Source organism: Pseudorasbora parva, chromosome 1 (genome assembly GCF_024679245.1).
Source record: "Pseudorasbora parva isolate DD20220531a chromosome 1, ASM2467924v1, whole genome shotgun sequence".
Lineage (NCBI taxonomy): Eukaryota > Metazoa > Chordata > Actinopteri > Cypriniformes > Gobionidae > Pseudorasbora > Pseudorasbora parva.
The window spans coordinates 67,662,029-67,685,622 of NC_090172.1; the positions used below are offsets into that span (position 1 = coordinate 67,662,029).

The 23,594-nt window shown below is 37.1% G+C and overlaps 1 protein-coding gene, 1 non-coding gene and 1 pseudogene across 2 annotated transcripts; 1 reads left to right on the top strand and 2 right to left on the bottom strand.

Annotated features, from left to right (window-relative positions):
• Positions 1-211: 211 nt before the first annotated feature.
• On the bottom strand, positions 212-2,474 carry LOC137075160 (fucolectin-like; annotated as a pseudogene).
• A 47-nt stretch (positions 2,475-2,521) lies between these two features.
• LOC137075229 (fucolectin-6-like) lies at positions 2,522-13,742 on the bottom strand. Its single transcript, XM_067443601.1, has 7 exons — positions 13,716-13,742; positions 10,692-10,730; positions 4,353-4,605; positions 3,797-3,942; positions 3,325-3,607; positions 3,071-3,210; positions 2,522-2,532 (listed from the first exon to the last, which is right to left on the bottom strand). Exons 2-7 carry the CDS (start codon positions 10,711-10,713, stop codon positions 2,522-2,524), a joined length of 855 nt encoding a protein of 284 aa, XP_067299702.1. The 5' UTR covers positions 10,714-10,730; positions 13,716-13,742.
• Positions 13,743-17,193: 3,451 nt separating this feature from the next.
• Positions 17,194-17,268, top strand: trnaa-agc (transfer RNA alanine (anticodon AGC)). The gene has a single exon. It is a non-coding gene; the product is annotated as a tRNA-Ala (tRNA).
• The last annotated feature ends 6,326 nt before the right edge of the window (positions 17,269-23,594 follow it).

Here is a 23,594-nt window from a genome sequence, read left to right on the forward strand (position 1 = left end):
TTACTGTGGTGCGTAAAGTGAGTTACTCTTCCCACTTCTGCTAGTTTTACTGAGATGTCTTATCCCGTGCGAATTGTCCATTAATATTACAGACCTCCTGCCCCCATGTTAATCTAATCCCGTTCGAATAGGGCTTTTGAGACAGTTTAATTTTATGAATACTTCAAATTTGTCTGGGTAATATACCAGACGGGAATGCTTTGTGTGCACACTAAAGTATCACAAGACTCAAGCTGGAGTTCAGTTTGAGCTTCACAAAAGTTTACTTTAAACAAGGACCTGAAACACACAGGATGTTACTCTCTATCGTTTAGATCAGTGGTTCTGGTGGGTCACAGAAAGGAGGGAAAAATAAAGATAAATGCAAACAGTCATATAATCATGCATTTTTATGATTTCAAAATATATGATTGCATATTTTGCTTTTGGCATCAAAGGCGGTGTGTCTATAATATCTACAATATTGTATAGTCACTTAAGCTTAAACAGATGCAACATGGACAGATCCTAAAACAATCATTAACAAAACTACACAAAGTGAAACAAAATATGACCCAGATGATATTAAATACAGGTTTACTTGCAGTGAGGATGAACATGGATTAATGTCGAATGCATGTGTGTTTTATTGACTGCTGAGAACATGCATAATCAATAATGGATATATTTTAACATGATTGGATCAGACCTTCTGCATAGACCTGCACCTCACACAGCGTGAGAATCCTTGAATCTCCAGGAATGATCAGATTCACATATCGACCCTCCATTCCGTTACAAGTGTAGGTGGACGAATCACCAGCTGGAATACTAGAAATCACAGCACATCTACAGAGAGACAGAGAAAACTTCATTTAGACTTTATTCTTTCTGCACTTGTGTTTTCAGCCTTGAGGAATCAGGGATTTCTATGGATATTAAGCCACTGAAAGAGGGTCTCACACAGGATTGTTGTTGCCATTGTTCCTCAAAGATTTTCCAATGCGAATCTCTGCTCCATTTATTTGTTCCGGACAGCAGTCTGGTCTGTTAGTGATGACTACTCTACTAACTCTGTAAGTATTACCCAGATCCAGCCTCCACCACGGGTTAGTTTGGCGATTGGTTGATGAGCACACTAACCATGGTTGTGTGAAACCTGGACTGAAATCAATGGCCTGTTCAGCGATCCAGCTGCCATAGGTTGATGACTGTATGACGCTTCTTCCTATTGCCAAATTACCTGTAAAAAAAACAGTATCAAGATATTTTTGTGACCCAAGCTAGCATAATAAGTCGCAATGAGCAAACTTTCAATAATTAGTAATTCTCTATAAAAGAGCTAGCAAAATGTTCTGTAGCTTATCCTGTAGCTCAACCAGTAGAGCGTGGGGCTAGAAACTCCAAGGTCATGGGTTTCCCAGGGAAAGCAAGAACTGACAAAAATCACAAGTCCCTTTGGATAAAAGTGTCTGCCAAATGCATAAATGTAAAATGTAAAAATATAAAATGTATGACACCAGTTCGAAGTCAATAAACTCAGCAGAGTCAGTTTTGAGAAAAATTTAGTTATGGTTTTCTGAAAGTTCCAAAACAAATCAGCTTACAACCATACCTTAAAATATATATATGCAGTTTTTTCCCCACAATAGAACAATGGTTTGAATAACATTAATGGGGTCATGAAATGAGAACTCAGATCGAACTTCCAAGCAATAAACATGCTGCATAAGCTTCATAATGATTCCAATATTATAAATGCGTGGATGAACTTTATTTTTAATGAATATCCAGCTCACATGGGGAAGACATTGCGCATTTGTTCCTTCATTTCACCACAGATTCATTTATAAACAAGAGACTGGATTTGCAGACAGGAGGAGATGAATGAATGAAGAAACACACTAATATGAGGGTTTTTTTTTTTTGTTATGTGATAGTATTGCATTGTTGCCGATCATTTGATATCTATTGGTTATGTGCATGTGTCTAACTGATCATTACTTACCATGCTGTCACAGGATGGATAATCATTTATTTGTGGTGTTTTGGTTCATTACGGTTTGTAATCAGACTCGGGCCAGGGCTCAGAAAGCCAAACGTCCCAGAGCTATTTGTTTTCCAGACGTCTAGCAAAGCGAATGGCCTGTCCGATGGGCTTAAATAGTGAAATAACATTCTTTTCTTGATGTGCGTTATTCACTCTCTTGACTTGATATTTAAAGGAAAAATACAATTGCGGAAGTTTTGATCTTGCTTTGATTGTGCATGTGTGTGTCAGTGATGCAAAGTTTGCGGTTATATCCACCGATCGGACGGGCCAATTAATAAAAAAAATAACAATCCAATGAATTGCAGGAGGATGAGAGATAAATCATTGTGTTAGTTTATAAAGACGTTTTGCGAGTCCTGGGAGAGAATCATTCCGGTTTCTATTTTTCCACACGCTTTCAAAACAATCCCTTACGTGTACTCTCGGGGGAGAAGAAGATCATTGTGATATACAAATCTTATCCAATCCTAGCCGTGGCCGTTAAAGTCTTCAATGAGGCACTAAAACCGAGCATGCATGAGAGAACCTCAAAACAGGGTAGAAAATAGCCTATTACTTATTCATTATGAATAAGTAATATTCAAATGTAAAAAAACAACACTCAAATGATGTTAGTTGACCTCAAAAAACAGTATAACATTTTTTTTTAAATTAGTTATTGGCTTTTCCCCAACAATTAACCAAATGTTCACTTAAAACACAACAGATAATGTTTGCGTGAATACTCGACAAGACAGATATTTTTAAATATTGTAATTCTGTATATATCAGGATTGGGCTCTGTTTTAGAGGCACCTTTTTGTGCACACTTCAGATGTGTCAGTCAGTGTGAGGAAGATTGTTTCGTTTACTTCAGCATTTGATTGGACCCCCAGACGAGACCCCATTGAGTCAGTCTGACGTAACTTTAAACGTGACTGACTGAATGGGAACATTGTGTCAGCCACAAATTTGTTCTATTGACAGCTGAGAGTAGTATAATCAGTAAAGAAATCAATAATAAATGGACATATCTCAACATAGTATGTTTGATCAGACCTTCTCCATAGACCTGCACCTCACACAGAGTGAGAATCCTTGAATCTCCAGGAATGATCAGATTCACATATCGACCCTCCATTCCGTTACAAGTGTAGGTGGACGAATCACCAGCTGGAATACTAGAAATCACAGCACATCTACAGAGAGACAGAGAAAACTTCATTTAGACTTTATTCTTTCTGCACTTGTGTTTTCAGCCTTGAGGAATCAGGGATTTCTATGGATATTAAGCCACTGAAAGAGGGTCTCACACAGGGTTGTTGTTGCCGTTGTTATCCAAAGAGTTTCCGATGCGAATCTCTGCTCCATTTATTCGTTCCGGACAGCAGTCTCGTCTGTTAGTGACGACCACTCTACTAACTCTGTAAATCTGACCCAGATCCAGTCTCCACCACGGGTTAGTCTGACTATCAGTTGATGAGCACGCTAATGATGGTTGTGGGAAAAAACCTGGATTGAAATCAATGGCCTGTTCAGCGGTCCAGCTGCCAACGTTTGATGACTGTGTGACGCTTCTTCCTGCTGCCAAATTATCTGTAAAATGACAGTATCAGGAAATATTTTATTTATTTTAAGTGTTTACTTTATTTTAGGAATACATTTCTACCAGATCTGTCTGGTTCTAGACTAGAACTAAACTCTATAAATATATTTAAACCACTTTAAAGCAATCAGTCAAAATTCCCCTGACAAAAGGTTTTAGACCAGGTTGTTATGAATTACCTGGATAAACCACATAGACTTCCACCTCAGCGAGAGTCAGATACCTATCAATTCCACGAATAACCACAGATACATATCGTCCAGCCATCCTGTTACATGGGAAGTTGCTGGAAGCTCCTTCTGGAATACTAGGAATTACAGCACATCTGGAGAGAGACAAGGGTGTGAGTTGCTTTTGCTCATTATGACTTGTATTTTCTTCTCTCTAACTGATGTTAGAAGATGATCATTGAACTCTGCTTTTATCACACAAATAAGTTTTTCACATTGAAAACAGTTATTTGAAATTGTATTATTTCACAATATTACTGTTTTTACTGTATTTTTGATTAAATAAAGGCAGCATTGGTGAGAAGTAGATTATTTTTTTTAAAACAGTTTGCTGAAGTCTCTGATTCTTATCAACAGGATGTTTTGTATAACCGGTCAGAGTTATGATCAGTGAACAGTGGAGGCAAACAGTTAACTGGTTCTAAAGATGCTTTATAATAATCTAAAGAGTTACCAGCCAACTGGACAAAATCTCTGTAAATAAGAATATATCAGAGAGACTCACATGGGGTTGCTGAAAGCATCTGAGACATTTCCGACCCGAATCTCTGCCCCGTTTATCCTCTCGCTCCAGCTGTTTCTGTTAGTGATGACCACTCTGGTCACGGTGTACACCTTCAGCAGATCCAGCGTCCACCACGGGTCGGTTTGTGACGGTGTATGTGTAATGGTGGAGGGATTCCTATCCAGAGCGTTTTGAGGATTTTCGTTGTCTAATACCGCCGACTGGCTGGGTGTGCCCCATCCTGCTATGTTCACTAGAATACGTTCATGGGGAAAAAACTGTATATTGTAGAAAGTGCTATACAAATAAAACTGTGGATAAGATTATGACTGATGATGAATTCACAGACGTGGAAGAGAAAATTGAATAACGAGTAATTTATGACATTTTATTTAACAACTGCGTCTCGATCTGCGCATCATGACACCATTTCTACATCATTACATCTGCGCAGTCCTTTCCAGTTTCGGTTATCAGTCCATTCCAGTGTTTACATGTTCTCTTGATCAGATTAGAAAAGAAATAAACCTCCACTTTCAATCATTCAAAATGTTATTCAGATCGATATCAATCAGATTATTTTGAAGGTTTTTCGGTCCAATTGAGCTGTCAATCAGGGCCCGTATTTATCAAGCTTCTCAAAGTGCTATTTTAGTCTTAAGTGCTGAGAATTCATGAAATGTACCCCTACTTTCAAACTTAAGTATAAAAGCAAGTTATCACATTTCTTAAAGCTAAGAATCACTCTTACTCTCCCAGTTATTTAAGACAGCTGGAGAGGTCTCTCAAGTGGTTAGGAGTTGCCAGTAGGGGCTTGAGATGGCGCTGAGGAGACAGAGACGTGCGCAAATCTTTCAATAGAGGGAGAATGTGTTCGAAATATTTGACGACAAATAGTTAATCAAACAGTTTCGTTTAGACAGAGCAGACATAATCTTTTTCAGCGGTGGTTAATGTTGGGTTTTATTTTAAAAAATAATTTAAAAAACACTGTTCGAGTAATTCAGCAAGCAGTAGCGATCGCTTCTTCCTCCTGCCATTTCGGTTTTCTATAATGAAAAAACTTTTGAAATAAAATTGTGTATCTTTTGGTGCTAATTATTTATTATATTTATATTACATGAATTATAATCACTTTGAATTCATATACTATGTTCATATAAATATTATATTAATTGACAAGTAGCCAAATAGTAATATAAATATAATACATGCTTTCATAATTATTTTAAACAATGTGTATTTATTTGAGCTCTTTGTGAACCTACTGTATAATTATTATATACAGATATTCTTTCAGCTGAATTTTCTCAATCTTCAGAAGAGAAGTGAATCAAACGGACGCTGTGAGTGGCTGTTTGCCGCACGTGTCACACTTTCAGGCGCACGCTTCAGAGTTAATCACTAACTCTGGATTAAACCTGAGTGGACAGAGAAAGTTTATACCGAGCTTTGAGAAACGGTTGGACTTGATCTAAACCAGGTCGGATTTATCTGGATTGGTCAACTCTAAAGCTGCTCTGAAACTCAGAGTTTGTTCAGCTAGCTTCATGAAACAGGCCTCAGGGTATTCCAGAAAACAGGTTATGTGCCATACCTGGGTATGTTTAAGAGTTAGTTAGCAGATAAGCTCGGCTTTCGGCTCCAAAAACAGAGGTAACTTTCAGGGTATGTGTGTATTTCATTGCAGCTCACTCTCTGAACAAATCTGAACAAATGTTCCAGGATTAGTTTGCTTAAAAGCTATTTAAATGTTTTCTATTATAATTAATATAATTATTAATATTACCAAATTTGTTTCAATTATATTATATAAAATTAAAATTATATAAAAATATTAATTCTAAAAAATTTGATTAAAAAATAATTAAACAATTTTAAATTTTAATGCAATTTAAAAATATTTATTTGATAATAATAATACTTATTGTATTGTCATCTAACCCATTGATCTGCATTCAATTAATTAGCATCAAGCAAACAATATAATCTTTAATCTCAGTGAATAAAGATTACTTATTAAAATGATTCTTATTAAAGGAAAAAAAATGGAAACAAATATTGCATAACCACCCAATAGGTGGTGATGTGCATTAAGTATGTTATGTAAATCGCCATTAAACAAAAAAAGAAGAGGAAGTAGAATTGTGTGCTTCTTCTTGGTGTCTGTTTCCATAGTGAATAATCGATTCGTCGCTCTGTTGAGAATGTCTTGTGTGTTAACTGGGAACATACTCTGAGTTGTCTGAACTTACTCACGGAATGTGTTTTTGGAACCAGCAAACCTCGAGTAAGCAAGGTTTGGGTTAATCAACCAAGAGTTCAAGGTATATATATATATGACGGTAAGTTACCCTTGCTTTCTGGAATACACTCCAGAGACTCAAGGAACAGAATGAGATTCAACAAATGTACATCCGTGTAGGACAAAACTCAACAAGGAACACAATACACAAGGGGCAATGGGCAAACAAGATACACCTGGGAACAATCAAAGAACTAATAAACAAGACTAGTTAAGAACTATTGATATTAGAATTAATAGAGTTCATAGGCTGATGTTCTTTTGAAAACAAGATGTTGGTTTGAAGTCACCATTATGGTGATCAGTGTTTGCTTTAGTTGGTCAGTTTGACTTGTTTAATGCTAGTTTTTCTCTGTACTGTGTTTCTTATGGCAATAACAGCCAAATAAAATGTGATATCTCTCCTGTTGTGCTCTTTTTCTCATTTCCAGAATTATTGACGTGATTATTGCTGCTCTTTTACTTGCCGGGAACAGCGCTGCATATTTTTCAGACAGGTTTAAAGCTTGAAATAAGCTCACAGCCGATTAACGTGAGTCATCGAGGTGCTGTTACAGTAGGTAGGTGGATCTTTAATATTTCATAAACACTCCCATAAATAACCAACATCTGCAGGACTAAATCACAATCTCTTTTTACACACATCCTGTTTTCCAGTTGCAAATCATTTTGTGATTTCTCTGTTGACTTGGACAGCTTATTTAAAAAAAAAAAATTCTAGCTTACTTTGTAAAATAAATAATATATCCTAAATAGCCCATATAATTACAAAAACTGCTGCTTTGTTCAGTGTAGATATATTAGTAAAGAATTATTAGGAACACCTGTTCAATTTCTCATTAATGCCATTATCTAATCAACCAATCACATGGCAGTTCTTCAGTGCATTTAGGGGTGTGGTCCTGGTCAAGACAATCTCCTGAACTCCAGACTGAATGTCAGAATGGGAAAGAAAGGGGATTTAAGCCGTTTTGAGCGTGGCATGGTTGTTGGTGCCAGACGGGCCGGTCTGAGTATTTCACAATATGCTCAGTTACTGGGATTTATACACACAACCATTTCTAGGGTTTACAAAGAATGGTGTGAAAAGGGAAGAGCATCCAGTATGCAGCAGTCCTGTGGGAGAAAATGCCTTGTTGATGCTCGAGGTCAGAGGAGAATGGGCCGACTGATTCAAGCTGAAGAAGAGCAACTTTGACTGAAATAACCACTCGTTACAACCGAGGTATGCAGCAAAGCATTTGTGAAGCCACAACACACACAACCTTGAGGCGGATGGGCTACACCAGCAGAAGACCCCACCGGGTACCACTCATCTCCACTACAAATAGGAAAAAGAGGCGACAATTTGCACAAGCTCACCAAAATTGGACAGTTGAAGACTGGAGAAATGTTGCCTGGTCTGATGAGTCTCGATTTCTGTTGAGACATTCAGATGGTAGAGTCAGAATTTGGCGTAAACAGAATGAGAACATGGATCCATCATGCCTTGTTACCACTGTGCAGGCTGGTGGAGGTGGTGTAATGGTGTGGGGGATGTTTTCTTGGCACACTTTAGGCCCCTTAGTGCCAATTGGGCATCGTTTAAATGCCACGGCCTACCTGAGCATTGTTTCTGACCATGTCCATCCCTTTATGACCACCATGTACCCATCCTCTGATGGCTACTTCCAGCAGGATAATGCACCATGTCACAAAGCTCGAATCATTTCAAATTGGTTTCTTGACAATGAGTTGACTGTACTAAAATGGCCGCCACAGTCACCAGATCTCAACCCAATAGAGCATCTTTGGGATGTGGTGGAACGGGAGCTTCGTGCCCTGGATGTGTATCCCACAAATCTCCATCAACTGCAAGATGCTCTCCTATCAATATGAGCCAACATTTCTAAAGAATGCTTTCAGCATCTTGTTGATCAATGCCACGTAGAATTAAGGCAGTTCTGAAGGCGAAAGGGGGTCAAACACAGTATTAGTGTGTATTCCTAATAATCCTTTAGGTGAGTGTATGATCATGCTCTTATTCAAGTGAATGCTTTTAACTTTTTTTTCTTTAATACTAGGTTTTATTAATTAATCATGAATAATTATAGATTTTTTTTATCAATTAGTTTTTTTATCGATTGACAGCTCTAAAATGTATACCTTGAGCCATTTATAATAATTTAGTTATTCTGTACTGTTACGTAATTGTACGTATTCTTGTAAAGATGTGGGTGTCTGTTGTCTTTTCTTTTTTCCCCCTCTGCTCTCTTAGGATGAGTAGCGACACCTGTTGTTAATCAGTGCCCTGAGTGTCTCCCGTTGCTGATTTGCTCCTACAACCCTGTGATCTGCTATATAAAGATGTCCAGCTCTGCAATGCAGGAGAGGCAGGAGGTTTTATCCTCCGTCTCTCTTGTGAAGAATCCCTGTCTCCTGTTGCAGACTTTAGCACTGGTTTCTGCATTGTTAGTGGTGTCCAATGTAAGAGATCTCACTAGTGTTTGAGATGAGTGTATAGGAGATGTAATTTTGATTATATTAGGATTCTTTTCCGTTTCCTTTTAGTCCCCGAGTGCTAGTGATGGGCAGACCGAGGCTTGGTGAAACACTGAAACAGTTGAAGCAAATGTGCTGAAGCTTCAAAACAACACCTGACACCCGTCTCTATGACGCCATCTAGTGGACACTTGTGTGTATTTATCTAATATAACCTTGAGCGTGATCTACTACTGTATGTAAAAAACAAAACAAAAAAACGTGTTTTTAACATCTGTCTGACAACTACTTGGTTTTGTAACCTGTAGCCTCCTTTTGTAAATAACTTTAGTTTTTTGTTTTTGTTTTTTTTCTCATAAATAAAGCCACAATAGGTTATTTGTTACATAACATTTTTATTCAAAAATATGAATTGCGCTGTTGGTGAAGGAATTATATTATATATATATATATATATATATAAAACATTTATCCAGCCTTTTTAGCAAGTACATACAAATGAGGGAAAATTACTGAAAATTAAGTTAATGGATCATGCATTCTGGGCCAACACAATACACACATCTCACTTTATGTGGTTTCCAAATGGAGCCTAGCCTAAATATAACTAACCAAAGTAATCACACTTGTATCACAAAATGTATCTTCTCTCACAAAACCCATGATGTGAAGATGAATTAACTTCACTTTTAAACTGTTGGGAATGAGGTTCATTCAGATGTGTGACTGTGTGGTTTCTTCCCGCCCTTTTAATCAAAGCAGTTTCGACAGGCGCACCTGATGAAATACTTCGGTGCTTCGTTTAGCTGTAGTTACGTGACATGGGTGTGTCGAATCACAGCTCAGAGCAGTGTTTCGACACATCAGCGCTTCGGGATCTCGACACAGCGTCGAAACGTCAGGTTTGCGTCAGCCATCCCTACCGAGTGCAGGCCAAGTTACATTTGTTTTGTTTCACCATCACTTAAATATGTTTCTAGTTTAAGTTAAGGAGGCTGTAGTGAGTTGGGCGCCGTTTATTTTGTATATCGTTTTCTCCTGTTTATGTTGAGAGAGGCAGTTAGGTTTAGATTTATGTTGTTTGTTTACATCCTTATTTTGTGTATAGGTTATTTAGTTGGTTAAAAATAGTTAGATTGGTTTTGGTTGTTATTATACCCTGTGGCATATACCCTGTCCTGAAGAAAAGCCCCTAAATAAGATCTTTGGTCTTTGTTATTGCTTTCCTATGTTCCTTAAATAAATCTTTTTGATTGATTCATTGTGTTGGTGTTAAATCAGTGCCGGGACAGGAGACGAGGGTTCTAGACCTAAGCGTTTATCGTATTTTATTTATAATTTTATATTCTCTTCTTTCTCCTTTACCCTAGACAGGGGAGTTCGTAACAGTACCTGCTTTATTTTCATCTTTAAATCTGTTGGTATTTAAATTTCCTTTGCATGGGATTTTTAAATTCATGAGTTTTCATCATGTGTGAGTCCTAAACATGTTTCACAGCGACACAAACTAACTAACAAAAGATGTAATAGTGTTTATTTTAATGAAATCTTACCTTCTTTTTCATCTGCCTTCATTTGAACTGAGAAAAACCCTTGAAATAAGAGACAGAATGGCAGGCAGTATTAATAGACTTTGAAGTAAAATCAAATCGCCTTTATTTATACAATACTGATCGTTTCAGAGCAGCTTCACAGTAATAAACAGAAAATAACACAATCAATGAGGCAAATGTCATCAAAAATGAGACAAACTCTCATTCTGCTGTAAAACTGAACTTGTCTTATATTTGGTGATGGGGAAAAAAATCCCCAAATTTCCCAAAACTTCTGGAAGAGAACCCAAAAGAATTGACAGGATTTTTCATCCCATCTCATATTTTTTCTATCAACATTATTATAGTATTTTGTAGGGCCGCCCTCGAGTAGTTTTTCTAGTCTACTAATGGTTGTTTAAGTCATTAGTCAACGAATCACGTTTTATATTACTAATCAGCGCGTAAATCCACAAGCTTGCAGAAGTGCACTGGCAAACATGATTAGGAATGTCTTGTGAAAAAAGAGATGGACATTGTCTAAACATTTTAATCATGGATTGATCATTTTTTTTCTGTTTTTGGCTGCAGAGATTAAGTTAACTCAATGCCTTTCAAAGATCGCAGATGGCCTCAGATTACTACTGTCCAACATTCACTGCTCGATAAACATCCCACTCTTCCTTTATCTGGACAAACTGGGTACCATCAGACAGATTAAAGACTCCAGCTTCGATATTTGAACACTGTTTATGATAAAACTGTGTTGCAGTGACATTAATTTCTTAATTTATGTCAGGAGTGCATTATTATCGATCCGTTATGAACGATATTTTGAATGGAATATCACGCGCACGTTATTTCTCTCTCATCTGCAGCGGCTCATTTGTGTTCACAGAGATCGCAAAGAACAGCTTTCAGTTTAGCTCTTAGTTCAAAAGTGCTCATATTTGGAGAAATATTGACATATTATCACATGCTTGCAAAATATTTTGTCAAACAGAATACCATTTCTATTCATTTCTCACGGAATTATTCGATCTAAAAGAGCTAAAACATACACATATCTCTCTCTGTGTCTCCTCTTAATGATATGCATTAAATATCAGTCAGCAGGCGTTGATTTGCTCACTGAGCTGTCAATAATCTTACTGCTCAACACCGCTCAACGCCGCCCTCCGCATGACGCGCTCCTCCTGTGAACGCTTCCTCATTCTGGCTCTGTGAAGAACGAGCCTATTCTACATTTCTACGCTTGACCTAAGAAGCTAATAAACACACGATAACTATAGATATTAAATAAATATTTTTCATGTGATTTCAGCTGTTTTATATCAATAATGAATGTTTACATTATGACTGCTAACAGATGTAGCGATTAGCTCCATATAAAATGATAAATATAACATGTTTTAACATCACCATTTGAATGAAATCCCCATTATATCACGACAGGAAACTAATACAAACACTCGATGGTGGTCTAAAGAAAAATATAGTGAAGGTGTAATATTAATCTTTTAAATTGTGTTGTGTAGATTGATGCTAACTGAAGCTCTAATGCACCTGTTGGACCAGGAGCTTTGTCTATTTATGTTACAATAACTCACATAATGTGCTTTAAGTTTAGCTTTTTTTTTATTATAGAAAGACTAGATAATGTTGACTACTAAATTAAATACAGCACTGTTAATGGGCCATTTAGGCAGGCATATGTGTTATAATTGATTGAATAATGGCTGTTAAAAAAACAAAAGATTCATAACAAAAGAATAATGAGGATTACGTCTCATACATTCAAAAGTGTGAAATGATCGTCGAGTGAGCACATTGTAGCATTAATCGAGCTGTTCTCCTCGCCAGACATTAGACAAAAGACTGCAAACGTGTCTTCAGGCCAACAAACTTATTTGATAAAAGCATCTAAAAAAAAAAAAACATCCAGACATATCTATCTTAGAAAATGTTTAATAACATTCATAGTTTTAGACATAACAGCCTCATATTTTAAATAAAGCATGACCACACTTTTGCCTTCAATTTGTCGTTATACTACATTCACATAATATTTTAATACATGAAGAAATTTTTAAAATATTAAAAAATTGTATTTGTATGTTTTAGCCTATATATCTCTATATATATTCAGCTGTAAACTCTCAAGTGTTGGCTTTCTAAATATATATTGGTTATGTGTATATTCAGAAGAACTTATGAGCAGCTGTCGTTATACTATGAGTATGTCTAAATGCTCCATTTGCCAAATCGGGGGTGACAGGCAAGGGGTTAATCATCTCCGCCTATATGTTTCAGGATTAGCACATTTCTTTTCCATTTGAACTGATTTGTTCAAAAGCAGATATTTCAAGCCATCTATAGATATATTTCTCAGGTCTGTGAGGCAAGTATTCGCTGAGTTTCGGTCCATTTTTATGACATACTCAAGTTCACTGAGACCAAAATGGCAGAAAGCTCATCCTGTTTGTTTTCTTTATTTTACAAAAGCTAAAATCAAAGTAAGCCCTTTACAGTTTGCATTACTCTTATCTGTGTCAAAATATTACAGTGTTTTAAGTTAAATTAAATAATCGCGCCGGTTTACTCTACGCACAAACACTTGGATATCTGTCTAATATTTATCCAGGTTAACAATAGAGCGAGAGTGGGACAAAGTTGCTTCTACTCGCATATTTTGAGTGATAAGCTATATTTGAGGTTGATGAATGAATGTTTGGATTTCCTGCCGTTAACGATCGGTCCGTCACAGCATGTGTGATCTACACTTTTCCCCCCACGACTAAACGACTAATAACATTTTGGTCGACCAACCCTCTTCTAGTCGACTATTAGGAGGTAGCCCTAGTATTTTGATATTTTTCAGATGTATACTTAAGAGAGGGAAAAAAGGTCAATTGGCTAATATTCAGTGGGTCATATTCTCTAGAATGATGTATTGTATTTGTTCCTTTTTTAGTGATCTACATTTCTGTTTCCAGACTCATCTTTCAGAAAAGCCCAAGATATTAGAAAAGATGTTTCACTTACCCAGTAAAAGTGACAGAGTCCTGAAGAAAACCCTCATGTTCACTTCTCAAGTCTTTCTGCTTGTATTCGAACACTGAAGGAAAGATGTTCCTGAGAGAGAGAGAGAGAGAGAGAGAGAGAGAGAGAGAGAGAGAGAGAGAGAGAGAGATGCTAGCGTGATGTAAAAGTTCAGCTTTACATACCAGTGACTTCAGTCAGTTGTGTCACATGTTCATATTTCTCCTCCTCCTTTCCCATATTTCTTGTTGACTGGAGCTGGAACATTTTTCACAAAAAAAGTTTCATATAAATCATAATGTATATATCCATGTATTAACAAACAAACAAACTGAGATGAATGTATTTAGTGATTAATGATATCAAAAATAGCCTGTACTAATGCAGTGCCACTAATCTCTTTTATCCAAACCAAGTCAGGTTAAAAATGGCAGACTGGCTTGTCATAAGAGACGTCTACTAGCACCAGGTATAAATAGCTGAGAGTGACTATAACTCTACAAATCCTGGATCATCTGATGAAACCTGAGGGAGAATCCTAAACTATATGAAGGTTTGTATTCACTTGAATGCTTGCTCCAGTAGCTCGTCTGTTTGATCGGACCCCACGGCTCAGCCTTCGCTCCCCACGGTCATCAATGAGCCTTGGCCGCCCATGACCCTGTGGCCGGTTCTCCACTGGTCCTTCCTTGGAGCACTTTTGATAGATACTGACCACTGCAGACCGGGAACAGCCCACAAGAGCTGCAGTTTTGGAGATGCTCTGACCCAGACGTCTAGTCATCTTCTGTAAATTTGGCTTCACTTCTTTGTGCTTGTGGTAGCAGACAGTAAAGTCGCGGACTCAAGAAAGGGGAGGCCCTGTGGGGCAAAGCTAACGTCCCCTACAGGAGCCCATCTTGGACTGACTTGTAAGGTCCAGGAGACATTGCGAACCGGCTCCATCTCTTCCATCTCGGATAGGGGTACCCGAATTTAGAATTAGGCAGATAGGGATCTATTTATCACAATATTATTTTTATTTTACTCTTTACAACTGTTTCAATTATCGTTGTTTATATTTTTAATTTTGACACATGCTATTCCTATTCCTTATGCAAATGTTATCACTATTTTAAGTAATTTCTATCTAAAGCACTTTGAATTGCCATTGTGTATGAAATGTGCTATATAAATAAACTCACCATGCCTTGTCAAACTCGCTCAAATCCTTACGCTTGCCCATTTCTCCTGCTTCTAACACATCAACTTTGAGGACAAAATGTTCACTTGTTGCCTAATATATCCCACCCACTAACAGGAGCCGTGATGAAGAGATCATTAGAGTTATTCACGGTCATAATGTTATGCTGATTGGTGTATATGTTCATATAGTGATGTATTGGGTGCTGCTCTGTACATTTGATTAAATATGACATTCTTATTTCCTATTTTCTTGTATTATTATGCACATTATTATGATCATCGTAATGTGCTTGGCCAACATGGACCATTGCCATCATGCCTATTAACATGTAGTTTCATGTTGGTAAATTTGAGATTTAACAGCTTCTGCTTGAAAATCTGTTATTGTGTAGACTCACATATTATGACGAATAAATTCAACAGGCTGATCAGATGGACACTTAGCATGTTTTGAAGCAAGTTTCCACAATATGCATGGCGAGTTTTCTTGGAAGTAATTTGCTTATAAAGCATGTTAAAAAAATAATGAATGTAAATCTACATGTAAATGTTCTCAAATTTCTCTCTGTGCCTGTGTCTTTGGGTTTTGGGTTTGGTGTGTAGTGACACCATCAACAAAGCCAACATTGTACGGTTTCAACAATTTAAATTATTAACAATTAAATCCACGTACATTAATCTGGCAAGAATCTTGTATTTTACAAATAATGTCTGGTTTTAGTGGGGTGTTTTTCCTCCGATAGACTTGGTTGTCATTTGAGTAGGAATATAGTGAATCATTTGAATAGCCAGAGAACTCTTTTGCCTACAGTAAATGCAAATAACATGTTCTTTCGACAGAAGCTAAGAAAATGACTTTATGTAGGTGAGATGTTGTGACCTGTTGGTGGAACAAAGATGGACAGTGAAGTGGCTTGTTTGCACTTCAACCAAAAAGTATTTTTAGTTTGTACGTTTTTATCACTTGGCTCTTATCAAGCTTCATGTGTTATTTCTAGTTTTTAAAACATTCCTTATTAAAAAATGTGAGAGTTTGCAATAAATCACAGACTGTGGTTTCAGTATAATTTCCCTTATGGCAAGTTTTCAAATGGTGTTAATCTTTAAAGTGATTGGAATATTACTGTGAAGTAAAATATTTTTTATTTTATTTTAAAAAATTGGTCTAGTTTTATCCATGTTTTTAAAGCATGCTGGCATGACACACGGTTATGAATGTGCTGAATTACATATATACTGTACATTAGTGTTGGGTTCATCAGGCATTCAGGGCTCATCGATTTGTTTCAGACAGCAATAGACACGTCCAGGCAGCATCCTTACAACAGAAGAACTGCAAGGCTCCCTGATACAATTACCACAGCAGCTGAAAAGACAAGAAAAAAGGAATAATTAAAGTACATATGCTGTTTCAAATAAGAACACCAATCTACATAAACACAACGTGTGTGTTTGTTGTATTAAATGGAGTATAAATGGGCACAGACCCAGCTGAATCACGCTTGAAACAAAGAGCCATAAAATCTCACACAGAGGAATTTCCTGCTAGGAAATCCCAACAATCCAATCCAAGTAGGCCAGGCTGATAAGGCCTACACACACCTCCAGCCATGTAAGCCGATCACACCCCATATAGTATGGTAATGAGATGCCTAAATTGAGAGATTAAATGGGTTCATTACTCCCGAAATTGCATTGGTGAACTTGACATCAAAAATACACCCGGTGCTGAAAAAGAGAAATCAGTCACCAACAGGGGATAATTATAAAACCGTTGGTTTTGTTAGTGTGAAATCGGAAAGTAACAGTGGTCAACGGAAGGTTGATCCAGTTTATGATCCATTTATTTCCGATGGTACGGTGTCTTTCGTTGATAAAACAGAAACAAAATCAGTTCGGATTCTCCGTGACACTGGATCTGGTCAGTCTTTTATACTTGATAGTGTGTTACCATTTTCTAAAAATTCATCATGCAATTCAAATGTCTTGGTTCAAGGCATTGAGCTGGGAATACCTAAGGTTCCACTTCATTATGTATATCTTACGTCTGACCTAGTTTCTGGCCCTGTCAAAATTGCTGTACGTCTGCAGTTGCCTATTAGAGGGATTGATGTGATCCTTGGCAATGATCTTGCCGGAGAAAAAGTGTTATCACTTCCTGAAGTGATCAATGATCACATTTGTGAACTTCAGAGTTCAAGAGATTTGGCGTCTGAATTTCCTTCGGTGTTTCCAGTGTGCGCAGTTACGCAACCGCAAGCTCGTAGGTTCGGAGACGGGGTAGGTCTTTCCGATAGCTTTCCTGTAGCTCAACCAGTAGAGCGTGGCGCTAGCAACGCCAAGGACATGGGTTCGATTCCCAGGGAAAGCAATAATGTAAAAATGTGTACCTTGAATGCAATGTAAGTGGCTTTGGATAAAAGCGTCTGCCAAATGCATAAATGTAAATGTAAGCTTTCTGAAGTTGACTGTTAATATCGATGAGTCTCGTAAGTCGGCTGACGTTTTAGTTAAAATGCTCTAAACCACTGTCTATGTATTCGAGTGCTGAAGTTTATCTGTCATTGTTCATTGACAGAGAGACAGTTATCACTGAACAACAGCAGGATGTTTCTCTTTCTCGCTGCCGTATGTCAGCGGTGGGAAAAGACCATTTAGATGAGAGATCCAGTGCTTATTTTTGGGATGATGGATTATTAATGCGGAAGTGGTCATCAAGTGTCAGTGAATCCGAATGTAATTCAGTTTATCAGATTGTGGTACCTGTTAATTCGCGTTCTCAAGTGTTGAATTTGGCTCATGATCATAATTTTTCCGGTCATTTAGGTATCACGAAAACATACATACGCATTTTGAGACTTTTTCTGGCCTGGTTTAAAGTCGGATGTAACGAAATGCTGTCGATCTTGTCATGTGTGCCAGCTCGCTGGAAAGCCAAACCAGACTATTCCTCCTGTTCCTTTGTGTCCTATTCATGTTGTGGGAAAACCATTTCAATATCTGATTTTAGATTGTGTTGGTCCACTGCCCAAAACAAAAACTGGGTACCAGTATTTACTCACGATGCTCTGCACGGCAACTCGTTTCCCAGAGGCTGTACCGTTACGCTCTAAGGTCGTTCTGCGGTCTTAAATTATTTTCTACTTTTGGGTTACCGAAAACAGTACAGACCGATCAAGGATCTAACTTTATGTCCAGAGTGTTTAAACAAGTGTTGACCCAATTGAATATAAAGCATCATGTGGCAAGTGCTTATCATCCAGAGTCGCAAGGCGCTTTGGAAAGATTTCATCAGACTTTGAAGTTTATGCTGCGTACTTATTGTGCGGACTCAGCGAAAGAGTGGGATGAGGGTTTACCGCTCTTGTTATTTGCGTTATGTGAAACCACACAAGAATCTTTGGGATTCAGTCCAGCAGATTTAGTCTTTGGACACACTGTCCGAGGTCCACTTAAGCTTTTGAAGGAAAAGTGGATGTCTAAGGAATCTCCTTCAACTAATGTGTTGGATTATGTGAGCTCCTTTGTCCTTTGTGATCTGGCTCGTATGTCATTGTCGTCTACCTAGGCAAAAATGAAAGCCCATTTTGATCAAGACACTGTTCCTCGCTGTTTTCATGAAGGTGAAAAAGTTTTAGTTGTACTCCAAATTTTGGGATCTGTGTTGCAAGCACGTTTCCATGGTCCTTATGTTGTCAAATCAAAGGTTAGTGAAATGGACTATGTGATATATACTCCTGACAGAAAGAGGAAGACTCGAGTGTGTCATATTAATATGTTGAAACCGTATGTGACGCGAGACGATGACAGAGTCTAAAAACCCTATTGTCCCCGTTGCTTCTGTTCCTGTGCATTTAACATATTGTCCAGACGAGGATGTGTTGACTTTACGAAATATTCCTGTGATGGGTGTGCGATTGCAAAATTCACAAATTTTGACAGATTTAGCATTTTTTTCTGTCACATCTATCTGACTCATCTCAAAGTGATGTATGTGAGTTAATTCAGTCTCATCCTGCTCTGTTCTCAGATGTGCCCTCTCGTACTACTGCTGCTTATCCCGACATTGGGGTAGGCGATCATTCTCCGATTAAGCAACATGCTTATCATTTAAATCCAACTAAGCGTGAATTAATGCAATCTGAGATTAAGTATCTTCTTGATAATGGTTTCGCTTTTCCCAGTAATAGTCCATGGAGTTCACCTTGTCTTCTTGTTCCCAAAAGTGATGGTTCAGTTCATTTCTGCACTGATTATCAACGGGTTAATGCAGCCACAAAAGCTGATTCTTTTCCCCTCCCTCGGATGGAGGACTGTGTGGACAAAGTCAGCTCGGGTGTGTTCGTTACTAAGTTGGACTACTTAAGGCTTACTGGCAGGTACCCTTAACACCAAGGGCTGCCGAAATTTCCGCATTTGTCACTCCTGATAACCTACTAAAATATACTGTGATGGCTTTAGGCCTTCGAAATGCCCCGGCAACATTTCAACGTCTTATGAATTCTATATTATCTGGTGTTTCAAGTTGTGAGGCATATTTGGACGATATTGTGATTTATTTCTCCACCTGGGATGAGCATTTGAAAACCCTTTACACTGTCTTTGACCGTTTACAAAAGGCTTCACTTAAAGTTAACCTCGCAAAATGCAAATTTGGTAAAGCTACGGTAACTTACCTAGGAAAGCAGGTTGGTCAGGGACAAGTTCGCCCTGTGCAAGCGATTCTAGAATTCCCAGTACCAAAAACTAAAAGTGAACTGAAACGGTTTTTAGGCATGGTGGGTTATTACCGGGGGTTCTGCCGAAATTTTTCAGATATCATTTTGCCTCTTACGAACTTGCTGAGTAAAACTCGAGATTTCCTATGGACTCAGACTTGTCAAACCGCTTTTGATTCAGTTAAGTTTTTGTTATGTAGCAACCCTGTGTTGACAGCGCCGAGATTTTCATTGCATTTTAAGATCGAAGTGGATGCCAGTGCTAACGGAGCTGGTGCTGCGCTCCTGCAAGAAGATGAGCACAGTATGGATAATCCCGTGTGTTACTTCTCAAAGAAGTTTTTAAAACTTCAGCTGCATTATAGCACTATTGAAAAATAAGCTTGTCGCACTTATCCTGTCTCCTCTTCAGCTGTCAGACCGCCAGTATGGATTCTTTCGATTTTGTTAATTAAGTTTGTTTATTTCTTACTTGTTTTGGATAATGGATGTTTTGTAGGATTGACCTGACCTTTTTTTTTTTTTTTTTTTGCAATTTCGTTCGCTCTGTTTTGTTGGTGTAGTTTAGGGTAATTTGTTGGATTTTGATTTCTTACCTTGAGGGAAATTAGTTTGAATTTTTATTTGTTACTCATTTTTGTTTGTTATTTTCGGCCTTGGGTCTTCCTGACGATTATACATCCATTTTATAAATGTTAGTTCAATTCACCAACTTATGTCATTTGACTTCACTTTAATAATTTTTAATTTAATTGTTTCTTGAATTCTGGCTTTTATTGGATTAGGTCATTTGTATTCTTTTTTTTTTTGGTCTGACGACTAGGCCAGGGAGTCATATCTTTTTTTAATTTATTTTTTATTGCGGTCTAACACTAGACGGATCGTAATAATATGTAAAGATGGATGATGGTCATTTTAGTCATTATGTCTTCTCGAATACTCAACAGATAAATCCAACAAACAAAGGTGGGTGTTGTGTCAGATGGTCATCGCTGGCAGTTCTTGTGTTCTGCATAATTACATTGCATTTTACGATGCCTTGAAGTTGAAAAGAGTTTGTCCGATTCTATTCATTGTTCTGTTTTTCAATAATTGTTCTCTGGTGACTTTAAAGGGGTCATGAACTGGACTTGTATAATCTTCTCTGAGGTCCACTTATAATTTTATCAAGATTTGTAAATATTTGTAAATCATCCTAATTTAGAAGTAATAAGCTATTTTTGAGCCTCTTTTTTGAGCCTCTCTTTTTAAACACTGCTTTGGTAGGTGTGCCTTAATCAGGACTTAAGTAAATTCCCACTGCTATGATTGAGGAAAATTTTTGCATATTAAAATAATTTTGCATATTTAAAATAACTCTCAAAAATGTGCATTGATGACATAATTGTATCCCTTCTAGTCTTTATCGCGTGGGACGTGTTGTGATGACATCACCGTTTCACAAAATGGAGTGTTGGTTTCAGGTTTATCCAGTCTTGAAAAAAAAACATTTCATGCTCTCGAAATGCCGGATACGTATGGACACAATGCTGATACAATGCAGTATTTTTACGTATACAGCTAAACGTGTCTCTGTGTGGATGGGGCCTTACTATATCATTATAATATGCATATATTTATTTATTTTTCCATTTGAAGAAGAAACCAAACCAATATATATTTGACATCTGAGGCTTTATGCTATAGAAAAGCAATACCAGTTTTCAGGAAGAGTGTTTTCAGCATGCAGTATCTTCAAACAATGGCATAAAGATAATTTAAATTGTGATAATCATAATCACAATTTCAAGTATATAATCTACAATTATGATTTTTGTCATAAACTTGGTTGTAAAGGAAAGGAGTTGCCACTGGGGCTGTCAAACTAAATTTGACTTTTATAATTAAATGTTCTAATTATATTTTAATTTTAATGCGATCATTTCAGTTAGGGGTGAAATATCAACTTATCTCCTGAGGCCACAAGAGGACATACTAAACAAAATATTAATGCACCGCATTCAACAACATGATTAATATTCATTATTCCAGCACCTTATCAATCCTTAGTTTGGTCTATTTTTATTTATTATTATTATAATTCCTTGTAATAGTATTATCTTATCAGTCTCATAGTTTTTTACAGAATCACTTAATGACCAACAAGTTCAGTTAAAATGACAAATATGCGTTTGTATGTTTTCATTCATATATGGTTACCAAGTTTTACTTCTAATTACTTGCAATTTCTTTCAATCAATCAATTAATCAATTAATCAATCAATCAATCAATCAATCAATCAATCAATCAATCAATCAATCAATCAACTCAATCAACTTTATTTATATAGCGCTTTTACAATCACGATTGTGTCAAAGCAGCTTCACAGTGTCAAACAGGATAATATTGCGACAAAATTAGATTTGGCTGTACAGTCGTACTGGAGAAAACAGTGATGTTATCAGCTTTTTTTAATTTATCATATAGCGACAATTTGGGCATTATTATTATAGTTTATAGAATTAAATAAAACCTAATTCATACATTTTATTTGTATAATTAGTTGAATAACTTTAATCATAATTTTAGTGTCCCCAACTGAGCAAGCCAAGCCAAAGGCGACAGTGGCAAGGAACCAAAACTCCATCAGGGCATGATGGAGAAAAATAAACCTTGGGAGAAACCAGACTCAGTCGGGGTGCCAGTTCTCCTCTGGCCCATGAACACACCGTGTAAGATTATTATTCTGGCAACCTTACAGGTCAGAAATCATATTAGATTGGAATATTAAAAATTTCAGGGTATCCCGGAAGAGATGGATTTATTTAGGATGGGGTGTCGATTACACAAGAGTATGAATACATTTATTGAATTATTGCCGGAATTATTGCGCCGGAGACGGGTTTTTAAGCATGATGTGCCGGTGAGGCAAATTCGGAGGAGACACCGTTTGACACGACTCAGCAGACACTCCAGGATGAGCTGGTCATGTCCAGGCAGGTCCACCATCCGATCCGGACAGGGCCCAGATCCGGGATAAACCTCGGGATAAACAGAGAGACTAACATTAGCGTAGATGCCACTCTTTTTATGATGTAACGAGTACATCAGGTGTTATGGGAAGTGTTCCCGGTTCCGGCTGACCTAGTTAATGCAGCCTAACAATCAGTCAATTGAATTGAATAATGAAAGATAAAAATGTTCTATGTGTATGCCATAGTAAAGAGATGTGTTTTTAGTCTAGATTTAAACTGACAGAGTGTGTCTGCTTCCCGAATAATGCTAGGAAGACTATTCCAGAGTTTAGGAGCTAAATAGGAAAAGGATCGACCACCTGCAGTTGATTTAGATATTCTAGGTATTATTCAATCTGAAAACATTCTTGGGTTTTACTTTTGCGGTTTGCACTATTTTTTTGCCACTGTTTAAACCATTAGAGTATTAATAAATAATAAATATACATGTTTACATTTCAAACTTGTAATTGATTTGAATTATTATTGTGTGTAAATATAATTATTGTGTTATATTTTCCAGCAAAGTTGCTTTATTTAAACATTACTTGCACTTTAACAGAAGATATGCACAACTTTTCCATTTCTGCAAGGGCTGGTTTTTTTAATTTACTGTTTTTTATTTTTATTTTGTATTATTATTATTATTATTATTATTATTTTATGTAATTGGCATATAATAGGAGCCTATTTGATGACTGGTATATTTTACTTTAGTATTTAATATCAATGTTTGTGTTTCTGGGGCTCTCAATAATGCATGCAGCTATCACTTGTAGCCAAAAACTGTGGTCAGCATTACTATATGTTTTATCATCATTGATATCGTTATCGCAATAAATACCAGAAATATTGTGATATAGTTTTAAGTCCATATTGCCCATCCTTAGTCTGGCAACTAAACTAAAACAGTTACTGGCCAATGGCCATTTTTGAAGTGTGCATAGATGGTTTCTTCATTACATATGAACCTTTCAATGAGATA

Bases quoted from the DNA above. Each gene is read 5' to 3' on its own strand.
- LOC137075229 (XM_067443601.1), bottom strand. From the start codon at position 10,713: ATGAAGGCAGATGAAAAAGAAG. The intron at 4,606-10,691 runs GTAAGATTTCAT...AACGTATTCTAG, and splicing joins GAAGGCAGATGAAAAAGAAG to TGAACATAGCAGGATGGGGC. The intron at 3,211-3,324 runs GTGAGACCCTCT...GTCTCTCTGTAG, and splicing joins AACGGCAACAACAACCCTGT to ATGTGCTGTGATTTCTAGTA.